Source organism: Peromyscus eremicus, chromosome 20, assembly GCF_949786415.1.
Source record: "Peromyscus eremicus chromosome 20, PerEre_H2_v1, whole genome shotgun sequence".
In the NCBI taxonomy this organism is placed as follows: Eukaryota; Metazoa; Chordata; class Mammalia; order Rodentia; family Cricetidae; genus Peromyscus; species Peromyscus eremicus.
This window is the reverse complement of record NC_081436.1, coordinates 17517381-17544342: the sequence shown is the minus strand read 5'-3', so window position 1 is coordinate 17544342 and position 26962 is coordinate 17517381. Positions and strand designations below refer to the sequence as shown.

At 50.0% G+C, this 26962-nt stretch overlaps 1 protein-coding gene across 1 annotated transcript; it reads right to left on the bottom strand.

Annotated features, from left to right (window-relative positions):
* Positions 1-1111: 1111 nt before the first annotated feature.
* LOC131896557 (tetratricopeptide repeat protein 38) lies at positions 1112-24492 on the bottom strand. Its single transcript, XM_059247264.1, has 14 exons — positions 24387-24492; positions 23584-23661; positions 22359-22440; positions 20688-20859; positions 17537-17710; positions 15194-15269; positions 12340-12459; positions 10949-11008; positions 9564-9602; positions 6939-7020; positions 5299-5464; positions 4533-4692; positions 4253-4326; positions 1112-1927 (listed from the first exon to the last, which is right to left on the bottom strand). Exons 1-14 carry the CDS (start codon positions 24405-24407, stop codon positions 1837-1839), a joined length of 1395 nt encoding a protein of 464 aa, XP_059103247.1. The 5' UTR covers positions 24408-24492; the 3' UTR covers positions 1112-1836.
* Positions 24493-26962: the final 2470 nt, after the last annotated feature.

The window sequence follows — 26962 nt, the reverse complement described above, 5'->3', positions numbered from 1 at the left end:
TGCAGGGCAAGTGCCTGCAGCCCCAGCCACTCACCTTGCTAGGAAAGGGGGAGGGATCGCGTGCCTGCGCCCCGAGACCGAGTAACGGATTCCTGACTCTGAGCTGCACAGCAGGCCTGCCAGCCCGTCCTTCTAGGCCACTGCGGCGCGAGGCCCGGTCCCCCACTCTCTTCCACTCCTTATCCCCAGCTTTTCACTGGGAGGGCCTAAAACACAGCTGGTACTCTGTCACATGTTTAAACGCAGCGCCGGCCTTCGCCGGCCACCGATTGGTTTGTACAGAGAGATGCTCTCGGTGCACCTTGGGAATTGTAGTCAGAGTGTTGATGTGCGAGACCAATGTGCACTCACAGGGACTCCACTCCACGGATTGGCTCTGCTCGGCCCCGGATACTCCCACCGGAAGTTTCCGTAAGTCTCGCTGCCCCCCTCCCCCCCCACACACACACACACATACGGGGAGTGTATTTGCGTTCCGGCTGTGGCTGCGCTAAGAAACGGGGCTGAGGAGGTGAGGGTGGGATATGGAGGATGGTCAGGCAGCTAAGAAGGAGTTCGTCCTGACCGCTACTCTCTTCGGTGCTTGTCTTGACACCCCTGATTTCTCTTGCGTCCAGGGACTCTATCTGCAGCCTGAGGCCTCACTCCTGTACTCTGATGCGCTGGCCCTCTATGCTCCCCCCCCCACGCCCGTCCCCCAGATCCTCTGATCTTGGGCTCCCTGTTTCATTAAAGTGGAAGAGTGACGATGACGGAGCCAGCCACAGCACTTCCTAGCGGTCAGTATCAGGAGCCTTTGGATAGCTATTAACAGAACGCTGGCTTCAAGGTCTGTCGCTCCAGGAAGTCTAGGGGTGCCTGGACAGAGGGAGCCGCAAGGAGACCATCAAGTTTGGTTGTCTTTTCTGCAGGTTTTGCTCCCCAGTAGGCAAACTGGCTCTGCTGGGCCCAAGCTTTCCCACCTGCCAGGGATGGTTACCAGTTCCGTGTTACCTGCACCATATCTGGAATTGTAAGAGCCAGGCTCTCCTGACTCACACACAATAGGAAAGGTAGAACCACGGTCCAAGCCCCAAGAGTTCTTGCCCCACTCCTTCTGTTAGGTCACTGTTTTCATTATTTGCCACAGCAGAGCAGCTCTGGGCTCAGATCTCAGACCTACTCATAGGAGCAGAATCAGAGGTCTGCCAGGGAAGCCACACCCCTCAAGATTCACTCCCATGTGCAGTTTAAGAGAAGCTCCAGTTGGCACCACCAAATCCCCCCAGGGACACAGAAGCCATCCTTCCCCTCATCTTTGGGGATGGTGGCAGGTGCAGCAGTCTGGGGCTGACAACCAAAGCCAATGAAGCAGAGTCCCCTCCCCCACTCAAAAGGAAAATCCTCTGCTAGCTGGGACCCCAGGCAGCTCACTGGAATCCACCCCAGGGAAATGGGACAGCAGGACCTGTGTAGAGTATAAGAAAAAGTAAATGAAAAGCTTTCACTAGTAACAGGTATATGTGGAAGGCATTTCTATACCTCCCAGCTGAGCTGGCCACAGCTCTGCTCTGACTGCCAGCCTCAGAACAAGAAAATCCAATGTTCAAGGCATCTATAAATAGTAGCACTGCTTGGGTTCCAGAGGCTTAAAAATGCATGTTGGCCCTGAGGAGGAATTCTGAATATCAATCAGAATTAATTTGTGTCCCATATTTCTACCAAACTACTGATTTGGAGAATTCTGCTCAGGACTGAACCTTATCCTCTGTTTCCTAACCCTAACCCACCCAGACAAGTCAACCCAATGCCAGGAGGTCAGTGCTGAGCTGTAGACCGAGGACTTGGCCTGGGTCACTACATAAGATGGACAGTAGCTGCCTTGCGGATGAGCCTCTCAGTCAAGGGTGAGTTGGGTTTCAAGGCATCACGTTCCAACAGAAGGCTCCTGTGGAAACACACAGAGTTTTTGTTATAGAACCTTCTAGAAGGAGGCAGGAGCAAATGGATACAGTCAGCTGGATAGTACTTTGATTCTGCCTGAGAGAAAACACTAGAGATAAGGACTCCAGTGTGGGGTTATCACTGAGGCTTAGCCTGTCTTGGGGAATCCATGGCAGAAGACCTCATAGACAGGCTCCTGTCACAGGCTAAGGCTGAGGACCAGAGGGACAGGAGACATGGTGTCTGGCAGGAAGCCACATGTGAGACTGGTCCAGGAAAAGCAAGTGAAAGAATGGGCAGGTGTAGGGAAGCCTCAATTTATAGAAAGGAAGATGGGATCAATCAGACTCAAAGCCTGCTGTGGCTGAATCCTGATACCCTTGACACCCTGGTCATCAGCATGACTTAGGGGTAGGACCCTTACACTGGGATTAGTGTCCCAGTGAGAAACATAAGAGCCTGCTCTCTAAGTGCTCAGGGAAGCAAGACATAGCAAGAAGCTTTGAAGCCAGGAAGAGGAGTGCACCAGAAAACTGAACCCTGTGGGACCCTGATCCAGGACATTTCAGCTTTCAGAACTACAAGATGAGATGTGTCTGGTGTGTGAACAAACCGTCAGGTCTGGGATTGGTTTGTTTTGGTAACACCCCAAGGAGATTAAGATAGAGATAGGTTAACAATGGTGGGTCTGTGGGGAGTGAGCTTAAGGGGCTGGAGCTTGGTACACAGGTAGGGGACAGCACCACAGCCAGGGTAGAAATGCATCAGCCTACTTTCTGCTGCTATAACAAAATATCCGAGGCTGGGAACATTGTAAAATTAAAGGTTTTATTTGGCTAGGTTTCAGGGACTGCAAGTACAAGACCTAGGCCCTTATCTGACTCCAGATAAGGCTCTTTGGTGGGTTAACAAGGAAGAGAGGCAGAAAGGCAAAGGGCAGAATGCAGAAGAGGCCAAGCAAACCGAGGGACTGTGCTCTGTAACCTTCTCCTGTGGTGAGTACTAATTAGGGATCCTTGAGAACTACTTTAATATCTTCTGAGGACGGGGCCCCAGAACTCCATTCCAGGAGTTCTCATCTCTCAACTCTCTTCCTCTTCTTAACAGTTCCAAACTGGGGAACCCATGTCTAGCACATAGAACCTGGGGGGCCATACGCAAACCACCCAAACCACAGTAGAGGGCTTTTGCCTGTGAAGGGGCTGGGCTGCAGGGGGAGGCACTTGAAGGAATGCCTCACCCCTGCAGGGTCTTCCCAGGCAGCTGTGCCGCCTCTCTCCCCTACACTACCTCACCTCTCCTGGGCAGGACCTGATTCATCACACCCACTCCAGTGTGGGCCACACTGCACCCTAGAATCTGCCTCAGCTGAACCCTCAGCCTGCTCCTCTGTCCACACAGCCCACATCCCCCTACCTGGGACCACAGGCCCCACCTCTTACCTACAGCAGGTCCCCCAGGGTGCTCAGCCACTACACATCACGAATGGCCTTTGCACATGGACATGGAGTGTCATAAACAGGGACATGTGTCCATGGCGTTTCTGAGTTCAGAGTAGTCCAAATGTTCCCAGGCATCACCTGCACTGCTGGTGTCTGGCTCAATGGCCAGGGCACCTGCCTAGACCTCTTCTCACAGGACAGGGACCCAGGGGTCCTCTCCTTGGCAGGGTAAGGGTGAGCCAGGGACAGGGATTATAATGGTTAGGGCTGTAGGTCTTACTCCAAACACCCCTAGCTTCTAGGTCTATGGCTTTCTCTCCTAACCAGGCCCACTGGCTAAGTGCACTGGGCATTTAGTCTCCCTCCACACCTCCACAGGACACCCCTCTGCTCCTCCACCCCCTCACCAGATCCACCATCATCCTCTGCTCCTAACCAGTTATGGGAATGTCCAGATGAACTGGTTTTCTCATAGGATCTTCACATCCACGTACTCAGTACTGAATCCCACCCCCAGCCCAGGAAGGTTGGAAATTACTGAGAGCTGAGGCCTAAAAGAACAGACAAGAAAAAAAAAAAGGGCAGGATGTCCCAGGCAGAGGGCACAGCACATGCAGGGACCTAGGAGCAGGTATACTGACTGTCTGTGAACTTCAGCATGGCTAAAATGGGAAGTAGGCTGGGGAAGCAGGAGGCTGGACAAAAGGGTGGCACTGGCTGTCCCCCTTTGTCAAGCTGGGCCTGCTAATGAAAGAGAACCAAACCCCCAGTTTGCCTCCTGCTTTCTGAACCCCAAATCAGAAGCACACATGCCAAGGCAGGGGCATGCATAGGGAGATCATGGGGGAGCAGCCCATGCCAGGCTGTAGGGAGGGCAGAGTGCTCACCGGGCCACATTCTTATGGGCGCTGGAGGTGCAGTTGATGGCCGCATGAATCAGCAGCTGGTTGAAGACATCTCTCTATGAAATCAGTTAGGCAAGTTAAACACCTGCATTGGGGACCAGGGATGGGTCCCCAACCCAAAGGAACCACTGAGACGAACACCACCCCGAACAGCATACCCTGGTGTCAGTGTGAAACAGGGGTGCTCCCACCCCATGAGTACCCACAACACAGGAGACACCTGGCACTCCAACCTCTGGTTCCCTGTATACAGATGGCTCACCTGAGCATTGCTGCCCCCAATCTGGACAATTCGGTAGCGGATTGGCAAGAGAAGTTCTAGGGCTCGGTCAGGGTTCCCGTTCTCAGCCTCCACAAGGGCCTGGCACAGAGGCAGCCCCACATCTTGTGCCAACTGGTGCTGGCAGTTCTCCCCGGGGGACCTGTCACCAAGACCAAAGCTCAGCATCCACCTCTACAAAGCCCCACCTGGGCCAGGGACACAAAAGTTAGGTCCTTCCCCAGCTGCCTGATGGCAGTCTGATGGGAGCAGTAAGCACCTGCCCACTGTAGGGAGAGGACAGGGCTCCCTGTTTCCAGCCTCAGTTTGCCCATCTGGAAAGTGGTGTAATAGCACAGCCTTGTGGAGAGATCAGACTGCAGACACTGTAGGCAAAGCCTGGACACCAACTGCCAGGACTACCATGGTTACCAATGACTGTGTCTTCGGCAACCTGTCCCCCAGGCCCCTGTCCCCCAGACCCCGGAAGACACATTTCCAACAGATAAAGGAACTGAGGCTCAGAGCAAAGAGGACACCAGCTGGACCCCTGGAAGTCAGACAGCTATGAAATACATGCCTGCATGGGCACCCACCTAGGGGATACCCACCTAGAAGCATGGGTATCTTCAAAGCCTTGCTCACCAGCAAGACCTCACTCTAAGGCTTCCCCCAAGAAGGCAGGGTGACCCCTAGCAGGCCTTGGTTCAACCCTTGCACCCTTCACCCTCTCAGTTGGCAGGCTTCAAGGTCTCAGGGCCTCACATACTTGCTGGCCTCCTGCAGGGTGGTCAGCAGCTCCTGTGTGGTCTGGAGGTCCCGTGCACCCAGGGAGGCCATCAGGAAGTGAGCGTCATTGAACAGAAGGATGTGGTCTCGGGTATGCTTCTTCGTGACTGGTAGAACAGCCTGCCAGCGCTGCCCAAGAGGCACCCCTGGGGAGGAAAAGAGGAGCCAAGGGCTTGGTGTGAGACAGCAGATATGTTCTTCACCCTCGTCCCTCAGAAGCCCATCCAATCTTGTCCCTGTGAGAGGTCTGGAGGTGAATGGGGCCACCAAGGCCTCTGCTTTCCTTGTTTTCCTAGAAAAGCCACAAACCCATGAGGTAAACACAAATTTGAAAATTTGTCACAAGTTATCAAACTATTCTGAGCCTCCTTTCAGACTCCCAAAAAACATGTTTTAAAATTTCCCTATGTAATCTCATGTCTAGTAACTGTGGAGAGATGGCTCAGTGGTTAAGAGCACTGGCTGCTCTTCCAGAGGACCTGAGTTCGGTTCCCAGTACCTGCATGGTGGCTTACAGTGTTTTATAACTCCATTTCCAGGGAACTCAGCACCCTCTTCTTACCTCCATAGGCACCAGGCACACAAACAGGCCACAGACATACATGCAGGCAAAATACTCACATACAAAAAAATAAATAAAAAATTTAAATCTAGTACCTGATACACCATGGGTATTCAATAAAGCCAGTGGCATCAGTAACACCCTTCTGCTTAAGTCTGAATTTTCTGGCTCTAGAAGTCCTCACCTCTGCCCCAGCCTCCAGCCTCCACCTCCTTTTCTTCCCTCTCAGTACTGGAATGCTAGATTCGGCTTTCTTCTCTAGAGCATCTCCAGCCACCCAGAGGGCCCTCGACATCTATTTCTCAGCCTATCAAAATCAACAGTGAGGGCCAGGTGGTGGTGGTTATGCCTTTAATCCCAGAATTTGGGAGGTAGAGGCAGGCCAATCTCTGTGAATTCAAGGTCAGCATGGTCTACAGCATGAGTTCTAGGACAGCCAGAGCTATACAACAAACCCTGTCTCAAAACACCCCCCCTTCAAAAAAAAAAAATTGAACAGAGATCCTTGCCTCACAACAGTGAGGAAGTAAGAAGCCTTTCCCAGCCTGCCAACCACTCGGTTACCCCCACCTCACCCCTCATGCTGGGATTCTGGAGCTCTGGCCTTCCTTAGTGTCTCTCTCTGTGGGGAATCATCTGGTCCTCCAGCCATGGGCAGGAAGCCAGCCCCATCAGGGCAACTTGGAAGCCTAGGGTGACAGGCTGAGAAGCCTCTGCAATGTCAGAGTTGGGAAATTATCACCTCCTGTGATCTAGGAAAAGAGGCATCAGCCCGTAGCCAGGTGGCACCTGTGCCCTGAAGACCTGCCAGGCAGACTATGAGAGTGGCAAGGTTTAGAGTCCAAGGCCAGTACACCAAGGAGCAGTGGAGCATAGAATAAAGGGCAGCTGAGGCTAGGTCAGTTGTCTTAGACTGGCATGGAGACAGCTGCATAAGCTCGCACGCAAAACTACAGCCAGGCCAATTCATCTCAAGGCCAGTGGTTCGGGCAGTGGCCGTCAGGATCGGCAACCACACTTTCTCTCTTTGTATAGGGAGAGGGAAGAGAGTCTGCTACCTTCCATCTGAAGACGGTAGAGCATGGAGCAGCTGTCCACCATATCCAGCATGGTACCACTGGCCTGCAGGCTGGGGAGGATCTGGAAGACAAGGGTGATGGGAGGCCAGGCTCAGAGAGCCAAATGACAGGGACATGGATACAGCTAGAGCTGCCATCCTAGCCATGAGTGTGGCCTGAGAAAGCTCTCAGCAAACAAAAGCTATAAGCATCATCCCCAGCATCCCAGCCATCAGGAGCATCATGCTCTTCATTTCTCAGCCTTCGGGCTAAGATCAAGTATAGGACCACAGCCCCCACCAGAATATTAAGTACTGTGGGAGCCAGAATGTATGAGGGGGTGTGCGCGCATGCATGCATGCATGCATGCATGCATGCATGCATGCATACACACACACGCACACACACACACACAGAGGAACTAACTGTACTGTGTACCCATGATTAGCACTAGGCCCTTACAAAAGCTACCCACAGCCTGGGCCTAAGGCTGCTCTGGCAGGAGACACCTATCTTGCCTGGTCATGTTTCGAGATTCAACTTGGCTTACTGGGAGACCTGTCTACACCTCAGAGAACACAGTGCACATCACCTCCATTTCTTTCTAAGATGCTGATCATGACAGAGGAACTCCTCCTAGGGACCCTTGTCTGGCAGGCATTTTTCTGGTATTCGGCCCTTCACATCATGAGTGTGCCAAAACGTTCTTACTGAGTACTCACATGGGAGTTTTTCCTTTCAAAGCATGCCTAAGGGCTGAGAGTGAGAGAGCCAGAGTGAGAGGAACACACAGACATCATAACAGACTGCTCAGTCTTCTCTCAGAGATTAGGCCTCAATTTCAGTTTCCTGAGACTGAACAAGCAGTTTCAGAGGGAGCCATGAACAAAGGGCAATTAATCCACACCTCCCACCCCACCCCCCCACACCCACAGCAAGGATGAGAAAGACTAGTACAAGGAATATCAGGCAAGGCCAGGCCAGAGCCACCCCAGTCAGCAAGCTCAAGGTGATAACCAAATAAGGACAAAGCCTGGGACTTGTCCAGGCCTGCCCCAAAATGAAAAACTGTAGCCATGACCAGCCCTTGACTAGTCCTGGCCAATTAGAATGTACTAATATGATCGCTACTTGCTTAGGCCAATCAAATCTAAAGTGACCTAAACGCCCTTGGAATGCCCCTGGGCTATGTTTACAACCAGCTACTGTGATCTCCTCTCTGGGTCATCAGCATTTTGCCTTTGTGTAGAATGGTCGGTCCCAGTATACTGGAATCTTTCTCAAGATAATAAACGCTCTTGTTGACTGCATACATGGATGGTGGTCTTTGTGGGACTTATACAGGACCCTAACAAAAGGAGAATTTGAGTTTGGGGAGATAGCAAGGTTGTGGAGGTGGCAGGTAGGATGGGGCTCCATGAGGTCAATATGCTAATACTGCAATGCTACATAATTTATCAACATAATCATTATCATCATCATTTTATGCATACGAGTTTTTCATCAGCATGTATGCCTGTGTACCACATGTGTGCCTGATGCCCACAGAGGCCAGGAGTGGGCATATGGTGTCCTGAAATTGGAGTTACAGATAATTATGTGCTACTATGTGGGTGCTGGGAATTGAACCTGGGCCCTCTGGAACAACAGTCGGTAGCTGTTGTAGCTCAAACATTGTAGCTCAAAAACCATCTATAACTCCAGGTTTAGGGGATCTGGCCATCTCTTCTGATCTCTGTGCACATATATACATGCAGGCAAAACACATAAAATAAACAAATTCTTTAAAAAATTAAAACACACACTAATAGGTACACACAAGTGGCCATATGGCTCAGTAAAGGCACTTGTTAGCCAAGCCTGATTTGATGCCTGAAACTCACATAGTAGAAGCAGAGAACTGACTCCTGCAAGTTGTTCTCTGACTTGAACAGACATGTCACGGCATGCACTACACATACAAAATAAATAAATGGGATATTTTTTTTTAAAGATATGCTCTCACTATGTAGCTCTGGCTGTTCTAGAACTCACTATGTAGACCAGGCTGGCCTGAAACTCACAGAGATCACTCTGCCTCTGCCTCCTGAGTGCTGGGATCAAAAGGCATGTGCCATTCACCCTGGCTCTGCTGTTTTTTAAAAATTAAAAATAAGTGAACAACCCAAGCCGTGGTGGTGCACACCTTTAATCCCAGCACTCAGGAGGCAGAGGCAGGTAGATCAATGTGAGTTAGAGGTCAGCCTGGTCTACAGTGTGATCCATAACAGGCTAGAAAGCTACAAAGAGAAACCCTGCCTCAAAAGAAGAAGAAAGAAGAGGAAGAAGAAGAGGAGGAGGAGGAAGAGGAGAATGAGGACGAGGACGAGGAGGAGGAGGGGTATCCATCCGAATGGACAGTGACAGTCAAAGACTGCCTTAAACATGTCAGTCTCCAAACACCATGGGTGAAAAATCAACAGAGACTCCATGGTACAGACTCAGAACATGGCTCTGACAACAGCTATCCTACAAAGTCTGGGCCATTCTCCCACCATTAGCTCTGGCTGGGAAACACAAACAGGCCCATATGAGAGACAAAAGCCGACTGCAGCCACCAACCATAAACAACGTGAGTGCACTTACATGGCTGTCATAGATGGTTAGCGCAGCCTCATAGTCTCCCTGCAAAGGAGAAATTGCTGTGGTTAACATCTGGAGAAGACAAAACATGATGCTTGGAAATGCACTAGGAATAGCTGACCAAGGACCCCACTAAGAGAGATGGGCAGGGCTCAATGGCACCCAGTGTGGAGAAGGGAGAAGGTGAACCCAACCCTTGGGTCATGAGGGCCTCACCTTGCATACATGCTTCTCTCTGGGCATCTTAGGAGCCTCCATGTCTTTCTCTACAGTAACAGTGCTGCAAGAAGCACCCTGAGAAACGGGCCACTGCCCATCTCCATCATCTGTCCCCGCCTCCTCTCCTAGAATTGTTTCTGGTGCTGTAGGTCCAATCTGAGACCCTCCCTGTATCCCAGGCAGTAAAGAGGCATTGGGTTTCAATGCCCTGTGGTGGTGTGAAGGGTCCCCCATAGGCTGAGATGTTTGAATACTTGGTCCCCAGTTGGTGGCACTGTTTGTGCGGGCTTAGGAGGTGTGGCCTTGGTGGAGGAAGTGTATCACTAGAGGTAGGCTTTGAGAGCATAAGGCTTCACCCTATTCTCAGTCCAGGCTGCTTTGTGCCTGAATGGTGTGAGCTCTCCGCATCCAGGTCCTGCACACGTTTGCAGCTTGCTGCCAGCTTCCTCATCATGACGGAGGCTCTAATGCCTCTGGAACCTTTAGCCAAATAAACCCTTCCTTCTACTACAATTTCTCTTGGTCACAGTGTCGTATCACAGCAATTGGAAAGTAACTAATAAGACACACGAGTCCCAGTTCCCAAGAGTGGAAAATGTCTTGAGGAACTCAGCCTGAAAAACTCTTGGAATGTGAATGCAGTATTCTTTCAGATATCATCTGTGCCTGACAGATTTATGTCAACTTGATACAAGCTAGAGTCATCTGAGCCACCTCAGTTAAGAAAATGTCTCCATAAGACTGGGCTCTAAGCAAGCCTGTAGGGTGTTTTCTTAATTGATGGGGGATGGACATTGTGTATGGTCCCATCCCTGGGCTTGTGGTCCAGGGTTCTATACGAAAGCAGGCTGAGCAAGCCATGATGAGCAAACAAGTAAGCAGCACCCCTAATGGCCTCTGCATCAGCTTCTGCCTCCAGGTTTCTTCCTGTCATGTCTGAGTTCCAGCCCCAGATTCCTTCATTAAAGGATAAAGTAAAGCAAATAAATCCAATCCTACCCAACTTGCTTTTGGTCATGGCATCTCATCACAGCAATAGAAACCCTAAGACACCATGTTTTGTACCAACACACAAAGGTGCTGCACGGAGTTCAGACAGACAGCAGGGGCTAGAGCTTTTCTCTGAACATCTGCACTGCATGAGACAACCAAAGAGACAAGCATCTTACCTTTTCAATCAAGTAAAGGGCCCAGTGCCAATAATTATGGCAAGCGAGCATATCAGAATCCTGCAGAAAGAAGGAGAAAGTCAGAGCGCCTGTGGCTCAGTTGGTATCATGTATGAACCCCTAGATTCAATCCCCAACATTGAATAAACTCGCTATGGTGGACCACATCTGTGATCTCAGCACACACTGTGATCCAGGGAGGTAGAAAAAGAGGATCATAAGTTCAATTTTGGGGTGGGGAGATGCTCACTTGGAACAATGTTTGCTGTGTAAGCATTGAAGAGCTGAGTTTGACTCCTGACACCAACTTGAAAGCTGGACATGATGGTGTATGCCTGTAATCACAGGAGAAGCCTGGAGATTTTCTAGCCAGACAGTCTTGCCTAATCAGTAAGTTCCAGAGAAATCCCAGGAAAAAAAGTGGCCTCTATGGCTTTAAGTTCTTAATATTTTCCAGACCCAGGAGTCTGGGCATCTTTAGAATGGGATATGTTCGTGAACTTCCCTGTAAGCCAGCTACACCTAGAACCATGCCGGGAGATGCTGGGAATTGGCCTGGCTGTCAATCACAGTTTTAGCCCGTGGAAATGATCAAGAGGGATGCTGGTGGCCACAGCATTCTGCTGGTCTCTGAAGCATTGAACATCTACTGCTCAGTGTCAGGTTGTGGAGGGACTTGTTTCCCCAGCTGGTGGTGCCCTTGGAGCCTGCTGTGACACAGAAGGACAGGGCAGCAAGGCCACCTAGAGAAGTGGCCAGGTCAGGTACCAGAGGCAAGTCCAGAGAAAACAGGCACACACGGAGGAAGAAGGACCACCAGAGCTAGTGCGGAAGGAGAAAACGGGCCCAGAGGGGTACCAGCCTGTGAGGAGCAGGGATGAGTAAAGTTGGGAATAGGGAATATGGACAATGAGGCCACCTTGTGTTCAGGACACAGAAAGGGTCAGGCTAGACATTAAGGGTCTAAACCACCCTAACTCCCATATGCTGACTCTACATCATTGGAGACCATCACCCCATTGGCCTGCCTCTCTCCCACCCACTGCATCATGAGGTCCAGAAGGACACTCCAACATCCCATGTGGAGCCTCCTGGCAGGAGCAGAGGCACATGCAACTCAGGGCCCTAAGCATGCCCACCCTTGCTGGGCTCTGACTTCCCCAGCACCCTTTGGGTCCATTCCTTTCATAGCAAAACACCTCAGGCAGACTTATAAAAATGCTGGCAGATGTTGGGATGTTGTGGACCTCCCAGAGGATGCTTGGCTGTCAGGGATGCCTCCAAGCTGAACCTAAGCTCCTAGGGAACTAAGCCACATCTGTAAGTCCTACCCAGAAAGCCTTGGTGGGATTCCGGGTATCAGACTGGATCATCCAAGTCTCAACTCCTACCTTCCAGTGGCCTTCGGTGTTCTTCATGAACTCCAGCCCGTCCTTGATCTCTGCTCTCATCTCATGTACGTGGGCAACAGTGTGCACTGACCATGCATCTGTTGGCTCAACAGATAAAGCCTGCATGAGGTAGGAGATGGGAGGACAAAGAAAATGGGTGTTAGCCCGGCTACTTGGGCTAAGAAGAACAAGGATGAGACTGAGCTCTCATTCAGAGTAATTACAATCCCGACACCAGCCCCATGTCCTACGTTCCTGGGACGTAACACTGTGTGCCTTAATCGCCACAGCAGCTGCTGAGGAGGGCATCACTGACGGCCTCACAGATGAGGAAGCTGGGGCTCGAGGAGGTCAGCACTTGCTTCCTGGGTACACCCGCATCATCTGTACCATCATCATATTGTGCCTCAGTTTCCCATGTTGGCTTTTAGGCTGCCTTCCTCTCAGGGCTATGAGAATAGTGTAGATTGTCACATCCTTTGCTGGCGAAAGGCAAGAGGCTGCCCCTGCCACTTATACTCAGGAAATGGTTATACAGATGGATTCCTGCTTTAGAAGCAAATGGATTTAGCAACACTGTTGATAACGACCAAATCTACATGACCCCTGACCTCCACATTGAGGCCGAATCTACATGACCCCTGACCTCCACATTGAGGCCGAATCTACATGACCCCTAACCTCCACATTGAGGCCGACGGACACATGAACTTGCTCTTACCTCTTTGTCTATCTATTCACCAGGGTCAGTTCACGTTTATTGAGCGCCTTCTAAATGCTGGATATGAAGCAGTGAACTGGGGCTCACTGCAACCCCATCACTGGCTTGTCCTCAGGGCCCCACATCAAATCATGAGTCCCTTAGGCCCGCCTTCCCTGATGTCTAGAATTACAAGTGCCTCAGCGCTGGCCTGGCACATGCTGCAAAGGTTTTGGCAATGTGTCCCCATCAGTCTCTGGCCCCTGGCCCTGCCCCTCAGCTCTCACAGTCTTGTCCACTCCCTGTAGGAAGACAGGGGTCACACAGCATATCTGTGAGGCCTCGGTGCAGAGGGCCTGAGAACCAGGAGAGCTGGGGACATAGCAAGGTGCATCCTGAGCATGCTGGGCACTGGCACCCCTTTAAGGAACCTCTCCAAACATTCTGATTTCACACAGGACAGTTGAGAAATAGGACTCAGCCCTGTTCTTTGTGACCAGCATCCTCACAAAACTGGAGTTGTTGCAAGGTTCCCTGGGAGACTCCAACTCTCTGCCTGTCCCTCACGCCAGAGATTGACCTGCTGGGCTTGCTGTCACCTTGTAAGGTCACTGTAGTTCAGTGGACCTGGTGCTGTCAACTCTTGCCTGTGGAAACCTGGGGGACACCGTTACATCCTTGTCTTCATATCTATCAGCTGTCTGTGGGGTCTGGGGCCAAGGTCAGTGTGGCCTATAGCACCAGGAGAGCTGGAGCAAGGGTAGGAAAGAGCAATGGGTGGGGACACTCTTCTGCCACATCTTGTTTCTTCTCAGACTTGGCAATCAGCTTGTCAGAATGCCACTCAGAGTTCCTTCAACTGCCCTGCTCTCCTCCAGATGCCTAGCTGGTTCCCCCAAACATAGGAGCCCTCCTGTGGCTTAGCCACAGATGCAGGAACTGGCTACCCTGATCGTAGAGCTTAGATACCTAAGAGGCTACCTGGAGCCCTCAGGGCTGACTCAGAACTAAAGAAAACAAAACCCAAACCGACCAAACAAAAAACCTTCACCTGATACCTGATTCTAGATTGAGACCGATTCAGGCAACGGCCAGACACCCTGAGGATGCTGTCCTGAGGAGGGGGCTCTTCAGACCACCTGAGGCAATGCCTGGGTCAGGAGCCACTGCAGAGATGCAGGGAAGCTAAGTACTAGTCCAGGCTGCTTAAAATACAGCCATCTCCACAGATGGCCTAGGTGACATTCTGACCCCTAAGTTTTATCACCATGGGAGGGCTCTGCCTAGCCTCTCTCTCTGAGCTACAGCTGTCTTGTGTGGCCACCAAGGTTTTTAACAGTTTGGCAGAGACCATTGGCAGGAGCAGGCATGCACAAGGACAGGTGTGACCCGGGACCAAGAGCATACATCACTGTCTATGCATGGAATGCCTCCTTGCACAGGAGTTTCTACTCTTGCAAGGACACGAGGGGCAGAGAATGACTTCCAGAGCCTGAGCTACCCTGTACCCAGGCCTGTCACTTGACCCTGATTTCAGGCCCACATGGGAGTCCCCAGTGCTGCAGATCAGCCAGCACATCCCAGCAGAATACAGAAAACAGTGCCCGAGGCTGAAAGATCTAGCAGGCTCCACAATGGATCCACACCTCCCACTGGCAAGCACCCTGAGTGATGAGTGATGGCTTTTTATATCCTGTGGGCAGGACAAAGACACTCTGCCTCCCCACTCAGGGAGGAAAACATAACAAGATCCGACCATGACCTTTGAAATCTCCACCCAGCTCAAACTTCGTGGATCATGATTAGACCCAGTGGAAAGATGAAATTCAAGGCGGGAGAACCAGGGTTTGCATGCTCTCCTGTACTGCTCCAGTCCCAATTGGCCCTGCGGCTCTAGAGCCATCTGGAACTCACAGAAGCTGAGAGCCACCACTCTGGTAACCCCTGAGTGACAGAGCCACCACCTCCCTGAGTGTCACTGCCTCATCTGCTCCAGCGACCTCCTGAGGCTCTAGAGCAGTCATCAACAGGGCGCTGTTTGCCCTAACCACAGCCCCTCCCAAGAGGACACTCCAAGGTGGGAAGGAGGGCTGCGTGGTCCTCACATGAGACCATACCCTAAAGGGCCTCACACCTTGAGAAGGGCCCACTCACCTCTTTGGCAAGCTTTAGTGCCTGGTCATAGAAGTTGGTTTCCATCAGTCCGAAAGAATAGATGCCTTTCACATAGCTGAAAACAGAGAAAACGACTTCAGTTCCCAGGAAGCTGAACAGGAACAGGTGGGATGGAGTCCCCCAGCAGGAGCGGCTGGAGTCCACACACCCAGGGCTTGTATGTGACTGTGTCTGGACACAGGGGCTTCGCAGAAGGAACTGAGGTGAGATGTGGCGGGTGGCAATCTGATCGCTATTGTTCACTTTGTAAGACGGCTGGCCGTGTGGAGCTGGTGGTGTCAACGAAGAAAGGACTTGTGGCACCCCGATTCTGCTCAGGTCCTCAGCAAGGGGCAGCACTAAAAGACTGACCCATGCCCTCAACCCAGAGAGGAGCTGAGCTCACAGTCTTCCTTTAGAACTTCCTTAGTACAAGACAAAGTGAAATTCAACCTGATGGTGATTTCCCAGAACCCTGTGCTGTCCACATGGCTCATCCACTCCTCAGCAAGATCCACTCCCTCAGACAGCAATGTAGAGTCTCTCCACAGAGGATGACAGGGTCTATGGTCACCTCCCTGAGAAGCCTGGCACTATGGGTAACTCCATTCAGGCTTCTGTTGCACCGTCCTGCACCCAGCCTGTGAGCACCCACTGACCAGCCAATCACTCCCCAGAACTGACCCCAGTGCCCTGTTTGTCCAGCTCACCCTCCATTCTGGCCCACATTCTTGCATTTCTCATCAGTCACCCAGGCACTGAGTCCCAAGACAGTTGGTCACAGGTGACAGGGGGACTCTATCCTGTGTGAGCAAAGACAGAATCTACTGTCTAAGACTCAGGTGTCACTTTTACTGTCCCGCACAGGGGCAAATGGCAGCTTTTACTGGAGAGCAGAGGCTAGCAGGTGACTTTAAAAAATATTTACTACTCAGGAAGCAGAGGCAAGCTGATCTCTGTGAATTGGAGGCCAACCTGGTCTACAGAGCTAGTTCCAGGCCATCCAGGGCTACACAGAGAAACCCTGTCTCGAAAAACGAACAAATAAACAAAAAAATTTACCAAGGGATTACTGTAGGTCAGATGCTATGGGATGTTCTCTATGCTATGAATGTGTTGCTCTGAATGGTTAATAAATACAGTGCTGATTGGCCAGTAGCCAGGCAGGAAGTACAGGCAGGACAAAGAGAGAGGAGAATTCTGGGAACAGGAAGGCTGGGTGAGGAGACGCTGCCAGCCACCTCGATGAGAAGCAAATGTTAAGATACTGGTAAGCCACAAGCTATGTGGCAACTTATAGATGAATAGAAATGGGTTAATTTAAGATATGAGAACTAGATAGCAAAAAGCCTGAGCCACATGGCCATACAGTTTATAAATAATATAACCATCTGTGTGTTTATTTGGGTCCAAGCAGCTGCGGGATTCACGGATGAGAGAGATTTGTCATGACCATGGCCAGGCAGGACCAGGAGATAACCCCAGCTACAGTCAGGTACTATTAGTTCACAAGTGTTATATCTTCAATTAGGCTGAACCATGGTACCTGGACCTGTGGTCAGGCACCATTCCAAGGGTCAGCACAAAGGTATTTGTATTAGAAGTGAGTACTTTTCAATCAGAAGACTTAGACACAAACAAGATTCTCAATAATGTGAATGGGTCTTGTCCAATCAGGTGACAGTCATAAAGACAAAGTCCCAGAAAGAAAAAGACACTCGGCCTTCCAGGTTCCTTTAGATACAAAGAGGAGGTTCAATTTTGTGGGGATTTCTACCCTGCCACCCTGCCCTACAGGTTCTGAATCTGCCAGATGCTACCTAAACAGCCCTCTGGAGAGCACCCCTTGCCCTTGTAGCAACTGGTGTACCCACAGGTCATTGCTCTATACATCTTGATAATAGGCAAGGATGTGGCCACAGAACCCTTGGACCTATACAGATGATAGGAAATAGCCAGGCATTGTGGCTCATTACCTATAATCCCAATATCTAAGAGGATCAGGCATAAGATTGCCATGAATTTGAGGCCAACCTGGTTACAGAATCAGATCCTATCTTTAAAAAATAAAACTAATGATGACATGAAGTATGGGTGTTAAGCTTTGGATAATATTATCTTGGGGATGCTTGTTACTACACACACACACAAAAATCCTATCTGACTGATACACGATGGTGCTACCTTGTTCACAGGATGGGATGAAGATCAAATGAAGAGAAGGAAGCCTTTTAGATGAGCAGCAGGAGTCTCGTTATCTCTAGGCTGGGGCCAATAGAGTTTCTGAGTCTTTAGGACAGGGGAAAGGAGAATGAGATGATGTGGCTTCTTGTCTGCATGTACCTGTTAAGAGGGACGTCAGGTTTCCAAAAGGGGTAAACTCGAGCCACAGAATCCCTCATCTGCTCCTGTTGGCCCAGGTAAAAGTAGGCATCATGGGAAAACTTCAGGGCCAACATGTCTGTTGGGTGGTCCCGAAGGATCTGTTCCCAGAGATCACAAGCTTTGGACAAATTCCTGTAAGACAAGAACACACTGCCATGAAGTCCACATCCATGGGGCTGGGGGTGTGTGGAAAGCCATCCTATGTCACTATCTGCCTGGGATGCTTTAAGCAGTTATATCTGGGGCTGGGGAGATGGCACAGTGGGTAAGAGTACATGCTGCACAAGGGTCAGGACCTGAGTTCAAATCCCCAGCAGCAGAGTAAAATTCAGGCATGGCCATGTCCCTGTAACCCCAGTGGTGGAGAAAGGAGGGTGTCTGGGGCTTGCTGGCCACAAGTCCAGCTGAAAGACCATGAGCTCTAGGTTCAGTGAGAGACCCTGTCTCAAGGGACTAAGATGGAGAGCCATAAGATGGGACACTTGACATCCTCTTCTGGCCTCTGAGCACAGGGCACATGCATACCTCACCAACACAGACATGTGTACACACACCATAAGACAACCCTGCACTATATATATATTGTGTCTGTCTGTCTGTTTGTCTATCTGTCTGTGTCTGTCTGTCTTTGTCTGTGTGTGTGTGTGTGTGTGTGTGTGTGTGTGTCCAGCACTTGATAGAAACCTCTGGGACTGGGTGATGGAAGGAAATCTTCTGTTACAGCTGCTGGAGGCTGGGGGACTTGAGTGACACCAGCTACTGTGCAGTAGGTCTATGCTGGTCAGTTAGCTGCTTGGTCACCAGCATATATATATACATATATATATATGTATATATATATGTGTGTATATATATATGTATATATATGTATATATATATGTATATATATATATATATATATATATATATATATGCATGTGTGTCATGCAGGGGCCACGAAACTAAAAGGGGGTGCAATCTGAATGGGAAAGGAAATAGAAAAGGCAATGGACTATGTGTGACATGAAAACAGAGGGACATTCTTGGGGGGAGAAAGAAAATAAGCCAGAGTGGGGCAGGGGCTTGAGGACAGATAGTAGGGGTGCTGGTGAAGAAGGGCAAGGTGTGATAACATCCACTGCTTTGTATACTAAGAGTAACTAATAAAAAGAGAAAATGTTTCCTATTAAGAAAAAAATTCCGTCAAGAACAGGCGGGGCTCTGGAGTCCATACGCAACACTGCACAGAAAAAACGTGTTATAGACATATATATGTACACATGTTATACTTTAGCTTGTATCTCATAACATTAAAAAACCAGTAGGATCTGGACAGATGGCTCAGTGGTTAACAGCACTTGCTGCTCTTGCAGAGGACCCAGGCTCAGTTCCTGGCTCCTCTAGCACAGCTAAAAACATCTCTAACTCCAGTGGCGGGAGTTCTAGTGCCTTTTCCAGGTCTGCTAGGGCACCAGGCACACACGTGATACACAGACATACATATAAGGAAAACACTCAAGACACATAATATAAAAATAAATAAATCTTCAAAGACAAGAGAAAAACAAGTGGTTTTTTTGTTTGTTTGTTTGTTTGTTTTTTGGGGTGTGTGTGTGTGTGTGTGTGTGTGTGTGTGTGTGCAGGCCAGAGGTCAACATCAGGTGGCCCCTTCAAGTGGCCTTCCCTCATTTCCATAGTCTCTCACTGAACCTGGACCTTACCAATTCAGCCAGACTGGTAGGCCAATAAGAGCCAGGGATCTGCCTGTGTCTACCTCCCCAAGGCTACAGTACACATCACCATGCCTGGCTTATTGTCTTGGTGCTGGACATCTGAACTCAGATCCTTAAACCTGTGTCACAAGCACCCTAACATGTGAGCCATCTCTTCAGCCCAAGGAGAATTAACCAATTGCCAAGACAATTTGTCCCAACACCACGAGGCACTCAGAGAACCCCATATCTACACTGAGTCACTAGAAATTTGATGGGTGATAATGTTCTGTATGCTATGAATGTGTTGTTCTGATTGGATGATAAATAAAACGCTGATTTGCCAGTAGCCAGGCAGGAAATATAGGTGGGATAAACAAACAGACAACGAGAATTCTGGGAAGTGAAAGGCTGAGTCAGGAGATGCCAGCCCGCCGTCCAGGGAGCAGCATGTCATGGCAGACAGGTAAAGCCATGGAACACGTGGCAACATATAGATTAACAGAGATGGACCGAGTTTAAATGTAAGAGCTAGTCAGTGGTAGGGCTGAGCTAATGGCCAGGCAGTTTAATTAATATAAGCTTCTGAGTGATGATTTTATAAGCAGCTGCGGGGTCCAAAGGGCCTGGGCAGGAAAAGAGAAAATATCTGCTAGAGAAACTGGTGGGACATTCTTGGTCTAAACCCAAGACTCCTCACAATAAGCATGAGATATCTGTTCTAAGGGACATCTCACCTGTCCAAGCAGAGGAACTGCCCTGGGAGACTGTGGGAATGGAGACAGGGAACCATCTGGAAGGTATAGAGCTGGTGCACACAGTGTTGGAATCCTGAACATACCCTAAAGACCTATATGTTGAGGGCTGGGTGTCTCGGCCTGTGGTACTGTTGGGAAGTAGGGCACCCTACTAGAGTTTGGGCCCATTGATATTCAGTTAGGTCTTTGGAAGCATGCCCTTGGAGGGAACATCAGGACCTCGGTCCCGTCTTGACATCACTGGTTGCTATGAGGTGAGCAGCCTCTTCTATCTACTACCTATTACTACCACAAAACACCAGCAATAGGGTAAGTGCCCAAGGACTGAAGCCTCCCAAGCCATATGCCAAAATAAACCTTTCTTCCCAATATTATCTTGGGTATTTTGTTACAACAACAGAAAGCTGACAAACACAGCCTTCAGGGCAGGAAGCAAAAGGGTCAGTTGTTTCCTTCTCAATCCTAGATGTGGTGATCAAAATAATAACCATGTGAATGAACCATAGCTTTTCTGAACAATAAACTGTAAACCCTTGCTAAATACTTCTTCATTCAGCATTCAATTTGGGACAGAGCAGGTTAGTGAGACTCTCAACCTCTGAGGCATCACCTTGCACAAGCTTGGAGTCCCAAACCCCCCAGTCCAGGGAAGCCCCTCACCCCTTGGCAAATGTCTCCACTGCAGACACATGCAGCTGCTCCCGAGGCGTCAGAGTCTGGGTTTGGGAGATTTCCACCATGGTCTTCACAGCCCGGTCCAGGTCCTTGTCCAGCTTCACGGAATTTCCCGTGCCAATGAGCACAAGGCCGTTAGAGATGGCATGACCCATGGCTGACAAAAGATTGGAAAACAGCTGGTCACTCAGCCTAGTCCAGCCCCACATTCTATAAGGTGTGAGCCACGCTGGGTACAGGTTCACTGTGTGTGAGGCCCCTATCAAAACCTGGATCTCAGCTCTGGCTTCAGCAGGCAGAGGGGGCAGTGGCACCTTCTAAGTACCCAAGGTTATTTCTTTACCTAGGCTTTCTGTTGAACCCCGAGGTCTGAAGTACTTCCCTCTGCCTTCATGAGCCTGGCAGAAGCTGGGAACCATCTCACTGGCTGGTATTATTGCTAATACCAGTTCAGACCTCTTGGGATGCTCAGTGGAATCCATTCAGGGAGCTGAATGAACAAGGCCCTGGGGCACAGACTGTGATCCCATTTTCCTGCCCTCACACATGATGATAAGATGAGTTGTCCTAACTGAAGGTGTTGAGGTCCAGGCCTACCCATGCTTCCCAGCCCCTTCTTCAGAAAGACAGGGTGTCCCCTGATTGGTGGAACTCAATTAAGGACACTGGCCTGGAAAAAAAGAACCATAGTGCTAGGATACCCCCAGGCCAGCTATTGGACCCTGCTTATAGCCTGAGTCCCTCTGACCACTAGCTAGCTGTCCCTAGGGCTGCATTTGGAATGTCCTGCATTTCTCTGGGTCTCCTAATTCTGTCCCTGCCAGATTAATAGGGCCCTTGGCTTTAGCTAGGCTGCTGTATGTATTAAGAATATCTCTGGGCTGGAGAGATGGCTGAGGTTAAGAGCACTGGCTGCTCTTCCAGAGGTCCTGAGTTCAAGTCTCAGCAACCACATGGTGGCTCACAACCATCTGTAATGAGATCTGGTGCCCTCTTTGGGCAGGCAGAGGTACATTCAGACAGAACACTACATAATAAATAAATCTTAAAAAAAAAAAAAAAGAAAAGAAAAAGAAAGAAAAGAAAAGAAAAAAAGAAAGAAAAGAAAATGTCCCTAACATCCATCTTCATCTTCATTTTATAAGTCTTCTCAAATGCCAGGAACCTCACTCCACACTTGGGCTACCCCTCTTGGATTCTGAAAAGTACTGGACTGACTTCCCCCAGCACCACTACACACAAGGCTCGCCCATCAGCCAGGTTCTGTCTTCCATCTCCACCCAGCTCTAGTGGCTCTGGAGATGTCCCGAGTCCTGAGATCCCTGACAAAGGTCTCAGGAGCCATTTCTAGTGTTCTAGGATTCTGGGCTTTCCAGCCGGCTAGACTCAGGTTGGTGTCTCTCTTTCACTGAGCCCCAGTTTCCCCATCTAAGAAGTGGGGATGGTGTCTTATGTCAAACTGATGGTAGAGAAAAGATCTAGAGCCTTCTGAGGAAACGACATCCTCATGGGAGCAGCCATTGTTCCAAACACTGTAGCTGTCATCATCCCTCCTCTGTGCAAGTGGCAGCCCAGTCACCATCCCTCCAAACAAGTGAGTCCCTAGAGTCAGGGCGTGTGAACGGAGCTCCTTTACCTAGGGAGAGCTTTACTCACCAAAGGTTGGATCTGCTGCCTTGAGCTTAGACAGGCAGCCCTCAATGCCACCAAGACTCTTGTCATTGGTCCACTTGACATACTGGAATGAAATAAAAAACAAGTCTGTCCTCTTGGAGCCCTAGACCATATCAATGAAAGGGTGTATCTAAACTCTGATTTTTTTTTCTGTCAGGGGTGTTGAATATCAAATTCAGGGTCTCACATAAGCTCCACAGAGGCGGGAGTCCCAGATCTGAATTATTTTTCTTTTAGAACACTGAGCATTTTCTGGACTCTAATTCAAAGAAGGTATAACTTAATTGGCCTTCTAGGATGAGATTAAATACACAGGATTGGGTAAAAACTCCTAGGGCTGGGATGCCTACTGCCAGAAAAGAACTGTAGAAAAGCAGGTCCTTTCCAAGAAATGAGGTACAGCCTGTCCCTTTCTTCCACACCAAGAAGAGCCTGGGAGTCACTTACACAATTCCTGCTTCATTTCTCTGGAAAATAACCACGGTAAGCCAGGCATGGCAGCTCACATCCATAATGCCAGCAACAGGGGGACTGAGTCAGGACACTTGCTGTGAATTCCAGGCTAGTCTGGGCTACAGTGTGAGACCCAAACAAACAAAAAGGCCTTGGCCCGTGGTCATTACAGTTAAAGACTTAAAGGCCAGAGATGGAAAGGCAGCTTTGGCTTTCTATCTGTCTGCAGACTCAGGTGCACCCTGGCTCTGCCTCCGATGGACTAGGTGACATTTGACTCAAGGCAGCTCAATTCTCTGAGCCTCCATTATCCCACCTAGAAAAAGAAGCCACTTGACCTTCCTTCTGAGACCTTATCCCCTCACCCATAAGCCCCCAAGTCCCTGAACTACAGGATTCTTCACTGGTTGGAAGCGCCTGGGAACCGGTGGAAGGTCTTAGTTCAGCTAACTGGAGATGAGCCTCAGGACAGGACCCCATGCCTTCATGGCAGAGCTCACAACAAACCCCAGCAGGCTACAGTGGGACACCTGTGGAGGCTTAATATTTTCAGACCCCTAGGGTCATCCATTGCTATCTACGCTTGAACTGGGGATCTTGGAAAAGGCCACTGGGGCTGGTTGAGACATTCCCCATGTTTAACCTCTGTGGTAAAGTGCAGATCTTTACTGTCATGGGATTTACAGACCATTCGACAATCGAAACTCCTCCTCAGAACCCTTCAAGGAGGACATGAGTCTCTTGGTGGGTCTACCTGGGTCAGGGTGGCATCAAACAGCTTGCAGGCTTCATTGCTTGTGGTTGAGAGCGGGAGACCAGCATCCTTCCACGCCTGTACAAGAGGGAAGGAACACCGGTGATTCACCGGGCTGAGCCCCCAAACCCTTGGTTACCCCTCTGTAAAATATCTAAGAGGACCCAGTGAGGAGAGTCCAAGTGTCAGCAGGAAACGGGAGACAGTAAGTGGGAGTCTCATTACCAGGACTCATGGGAAGCTGGGCCCTGGGTGTGCATCTAAAGGATGTCTGGCTTGTCACCTGCCTGGCAAGGTGTGTTCTCCCTGCCAACACCTAACAGTCCCTCTCCCGCTGTGTGGGAGGAGTCTGACAGGTTGGAAATCCTTCAGATTACAATAGCGGCCCTCAGTGACCTGATCTTCAGGGTGCACAAGGCCAATGTCTCCCTAGGGTGTGGGACATGACCTTGAGTCCTGGCCAGCGAAGGGCTGCACCTCCAAGGACTTGGAAATTAGGTGGCTGTGCTGCTCTCACCTTCATCTTCCTCATCTGAAAAATGGGCTCAAGGTCCGGGTCCTGGGTGGCTTCATAGGAAACGCTTCCTGGAGCCAAGCCCAATGCAGGAGCTTTCCCTGGTGTTCCTGCCTGGGAACCGCTCGGTGGTCCCCCACCCCCACCCTCAGCTGCAGAGACACAGCATGCTCAGGACTAGGTCCCCAGCCGGCCTGACCGGGGTGACCAGCAGCAGGTTTGCTCCGGACCTCTCGGCCCTGGACCAGCTCCCGGACCCCGGAGGACGCAGCCGAGGGGGTGCGCATACCTGGCAGTCTCGCAGTGACATGGTTGTGGTTTTGGTCTGCAGAGTAAGGGGCACTGGGTCAAAGCTTTGGGAAGTCCCTGAGGCCTTCCGGGGAGGTGAGGGTGTTATTGCTGGGGCACGGGGGCGGGGCGAAGGCGGCCGCGCTCCCCTCCCCCCGCGATCGCTCACTGGTGGCTTTGGACGCACGTGTCCAGCTCAGGGCCCAGACCTGCCCGCCCCTAAAACCCAGGGTGGGTGTGGGAGGTGTGGGTGTCGGTGTGGGTATGGGTAGGGAAGGAGGAAAGGTAGGAGAATAGGAGAACACACCTGGGCGCTCTGGCCCTATTTCCCAGCCTGGGTGCTCAGAACTAGTCTGGTGGCTGCTGCCACTGCTACCAAACCCCACCTGGCTAGAGGTGCCCAGCTCAGGTTTAAGCTTCAACGTCCACCTTGCCATCTGATGACATGAGTGCCCGAAGTCCAGCCTCTCCCAGCCTGAGCCTCCTTCACTAGGCCAGAAGGCCCTCAGGAGGCATGGGAGCCTGGGTCAGTGCCTGGAGCCTCAGGCACCTTAGTCAAGAGCTGCACCACTGAGATATTACCCTTCCCCCATCTCCCCCCCCCCCCCCAGTTTTGAGTTAGGATCTCACTAAACTGCCCAAGTTGGTCTGAGATCAGCTTCGTAGCTTAGGTGGACTTTGAACTTGCTATCCTCTTGCCTAGAGTTGTTTCATTACTTACTTATAATGCCTAACAGCACTATAGACCTGCCCCTAGCAAGTTCTAGGTAGCCCTCCTCAGGCAGTTGCAGCCTCAGGTGCTCACAGCTCAGTTTTTGGATAATTCTCACTGACAAGCTTCACCCATCACTCCTTTGCTGCCCTGGGACAGACCCCCTCCCTTCTCTGGGGCTTGTAGTATAATACAGTTCCCCCTCTTCTGTGAAGGAGTTTCTAGCCAGTGTGTTTGAGTCAAGTGAGCAGGAAAGGTGGAGAGGCACATACTGTTTTTGTTTAAAATATTTGTATTTTGTCACAGATTTTCTGTTACTTTTCACTTTCAGGAATAAATTAAATTACTGTCTTATATAAGTACTGAAGAGATAACTTTTTTTCTTAAAGACAGTCTCGCCATGTAGACCAGGCAAGCCTTGGACTCAGAGAGATGTGCCACTCTCTTTGCATCCAGTGTGCTGGGGTTTAAGGCTTGTGCCTCCCCAGCTGGCATCGATATCATTCTTTTTTTTTTTTTTAACTTTATGATTTATGTATTTATTATGTATACAGTGTTCTGTCTCCATGTATGCCTGCAGGCCAGAAGAGGGCACCAGATCTCACTGTAGATGGCTATGAACTACCATGTGGTTGCTGGGAATTGAACTCAGGACCCCTGGAAGAGCAGCCAGTGCTCTTAACCTCTGAGCCATCTCTCCAGCCCCCTCAGTATTATTCTTAAGAGCAAACATGGTTGGAGGTAATTCTAAATCTTTGGATTTGACGGTGGATTCCTAGATACAGCACTGAAACATCCACCACTAACAAAACAGATCAGTAGAATGTCACTGGATTAGCGGATTTTCAAAGGGTACTGTCAGGAAAAGAAAGGATAAACTGTAGAAGGGGAGAAAATGCTTACAAATCATGTGTTAGATAAGGGCCTAGTATCCAGGATCTAGAAAGAAATCTTAGGACTGCAGAGATGGCTCAGTAGTTAACAACACTTGCTGCTATTGCAGAGGACCCAGATTTGGTTCCCAGCACCTACACCAAGTTGCTCAACTGTCTGTGACTCTAACCTGTGGATCCAATGCCGTTTGGCCTCTTTGGGCACCTGCATGCGTGTGGTGCACATGAACTCATACGGGTACACACACGCACATAAATATAATAAATCTTTTTAAAAAAATACTTACAACTGAACAGGAAAACGTTGAACAGCCAAGTTAGGAAATGATAAGGAAGAAAAAAGAAAATGAAAAAACCAAGCAGAGGATTTGAACGGACAACTCCCCAAAGACGAAACACACTTGGTTACTGGAGAGATTGGAAGGTTCACAGTGCTGTAGCTAAGTGAAAGAAATCAGGCACAAAATGACACACATCACCACCACCACCACCACCACCATCATAATTATCATCAGGTGTGTGTCAAACATCCAATACAGCAGATTTGTAGAAACAGAAGGCAAACTGCTAGAGGCCAGAGCAGGGAAGGATAAGAGACAAGTGTCAGTTGGGGTGGGTTTTTTTTGGGGGGGTACAAAACCATGAATATGTACTTAATATCACGTTCTTTACCCTTCTGAATGGGTCACTTCATGTGATTATCATTTCGATAAAGATCCTGTCTTGGTGAATGAGGATTTGTGCTGCATCCCCTTGAATCTCTCCCCTGAGTTGGGTTCTTGCTCCCGTGTCATACTCCACACCCTGGTGTCAACCTGATCATCACTTTAGAGGAGAACCTGGGGACTGCTGGCCTCCAGTGAAGCTGGACTGTCCCAGATCCCAGATGACCAGCATTCCATCCCTGCACAACCAGAAGGCCCCAAAATACCATGAACAAACCTACGGGGTGAGAGAGGGGCCAGTGGTGGG

Excerpts from the sequence above, each read along its gene's own strand:
- LOC131896557 (XM_059247264.1), bottom strand. The coding sequence starts at position 24,407 with ATGTCACTGCGAGACTGCCAG. Across the intron at positions 11,009-12,339 it reads ACACCGAAGGCCACTGGAAG|GATTCTGATATGCTCGCTTG; the intron begins GTAGGAGTTGAG and ends TTCTTTCTGCAG. Across the intron at positions 9,603-10,948 it reads CCCTTTACTTGATTGAAAAG|GGAGACTATGAGGCTGCGCT; the intron begins GTAAGATGCTTG and ends TCTCCTTTGCAG.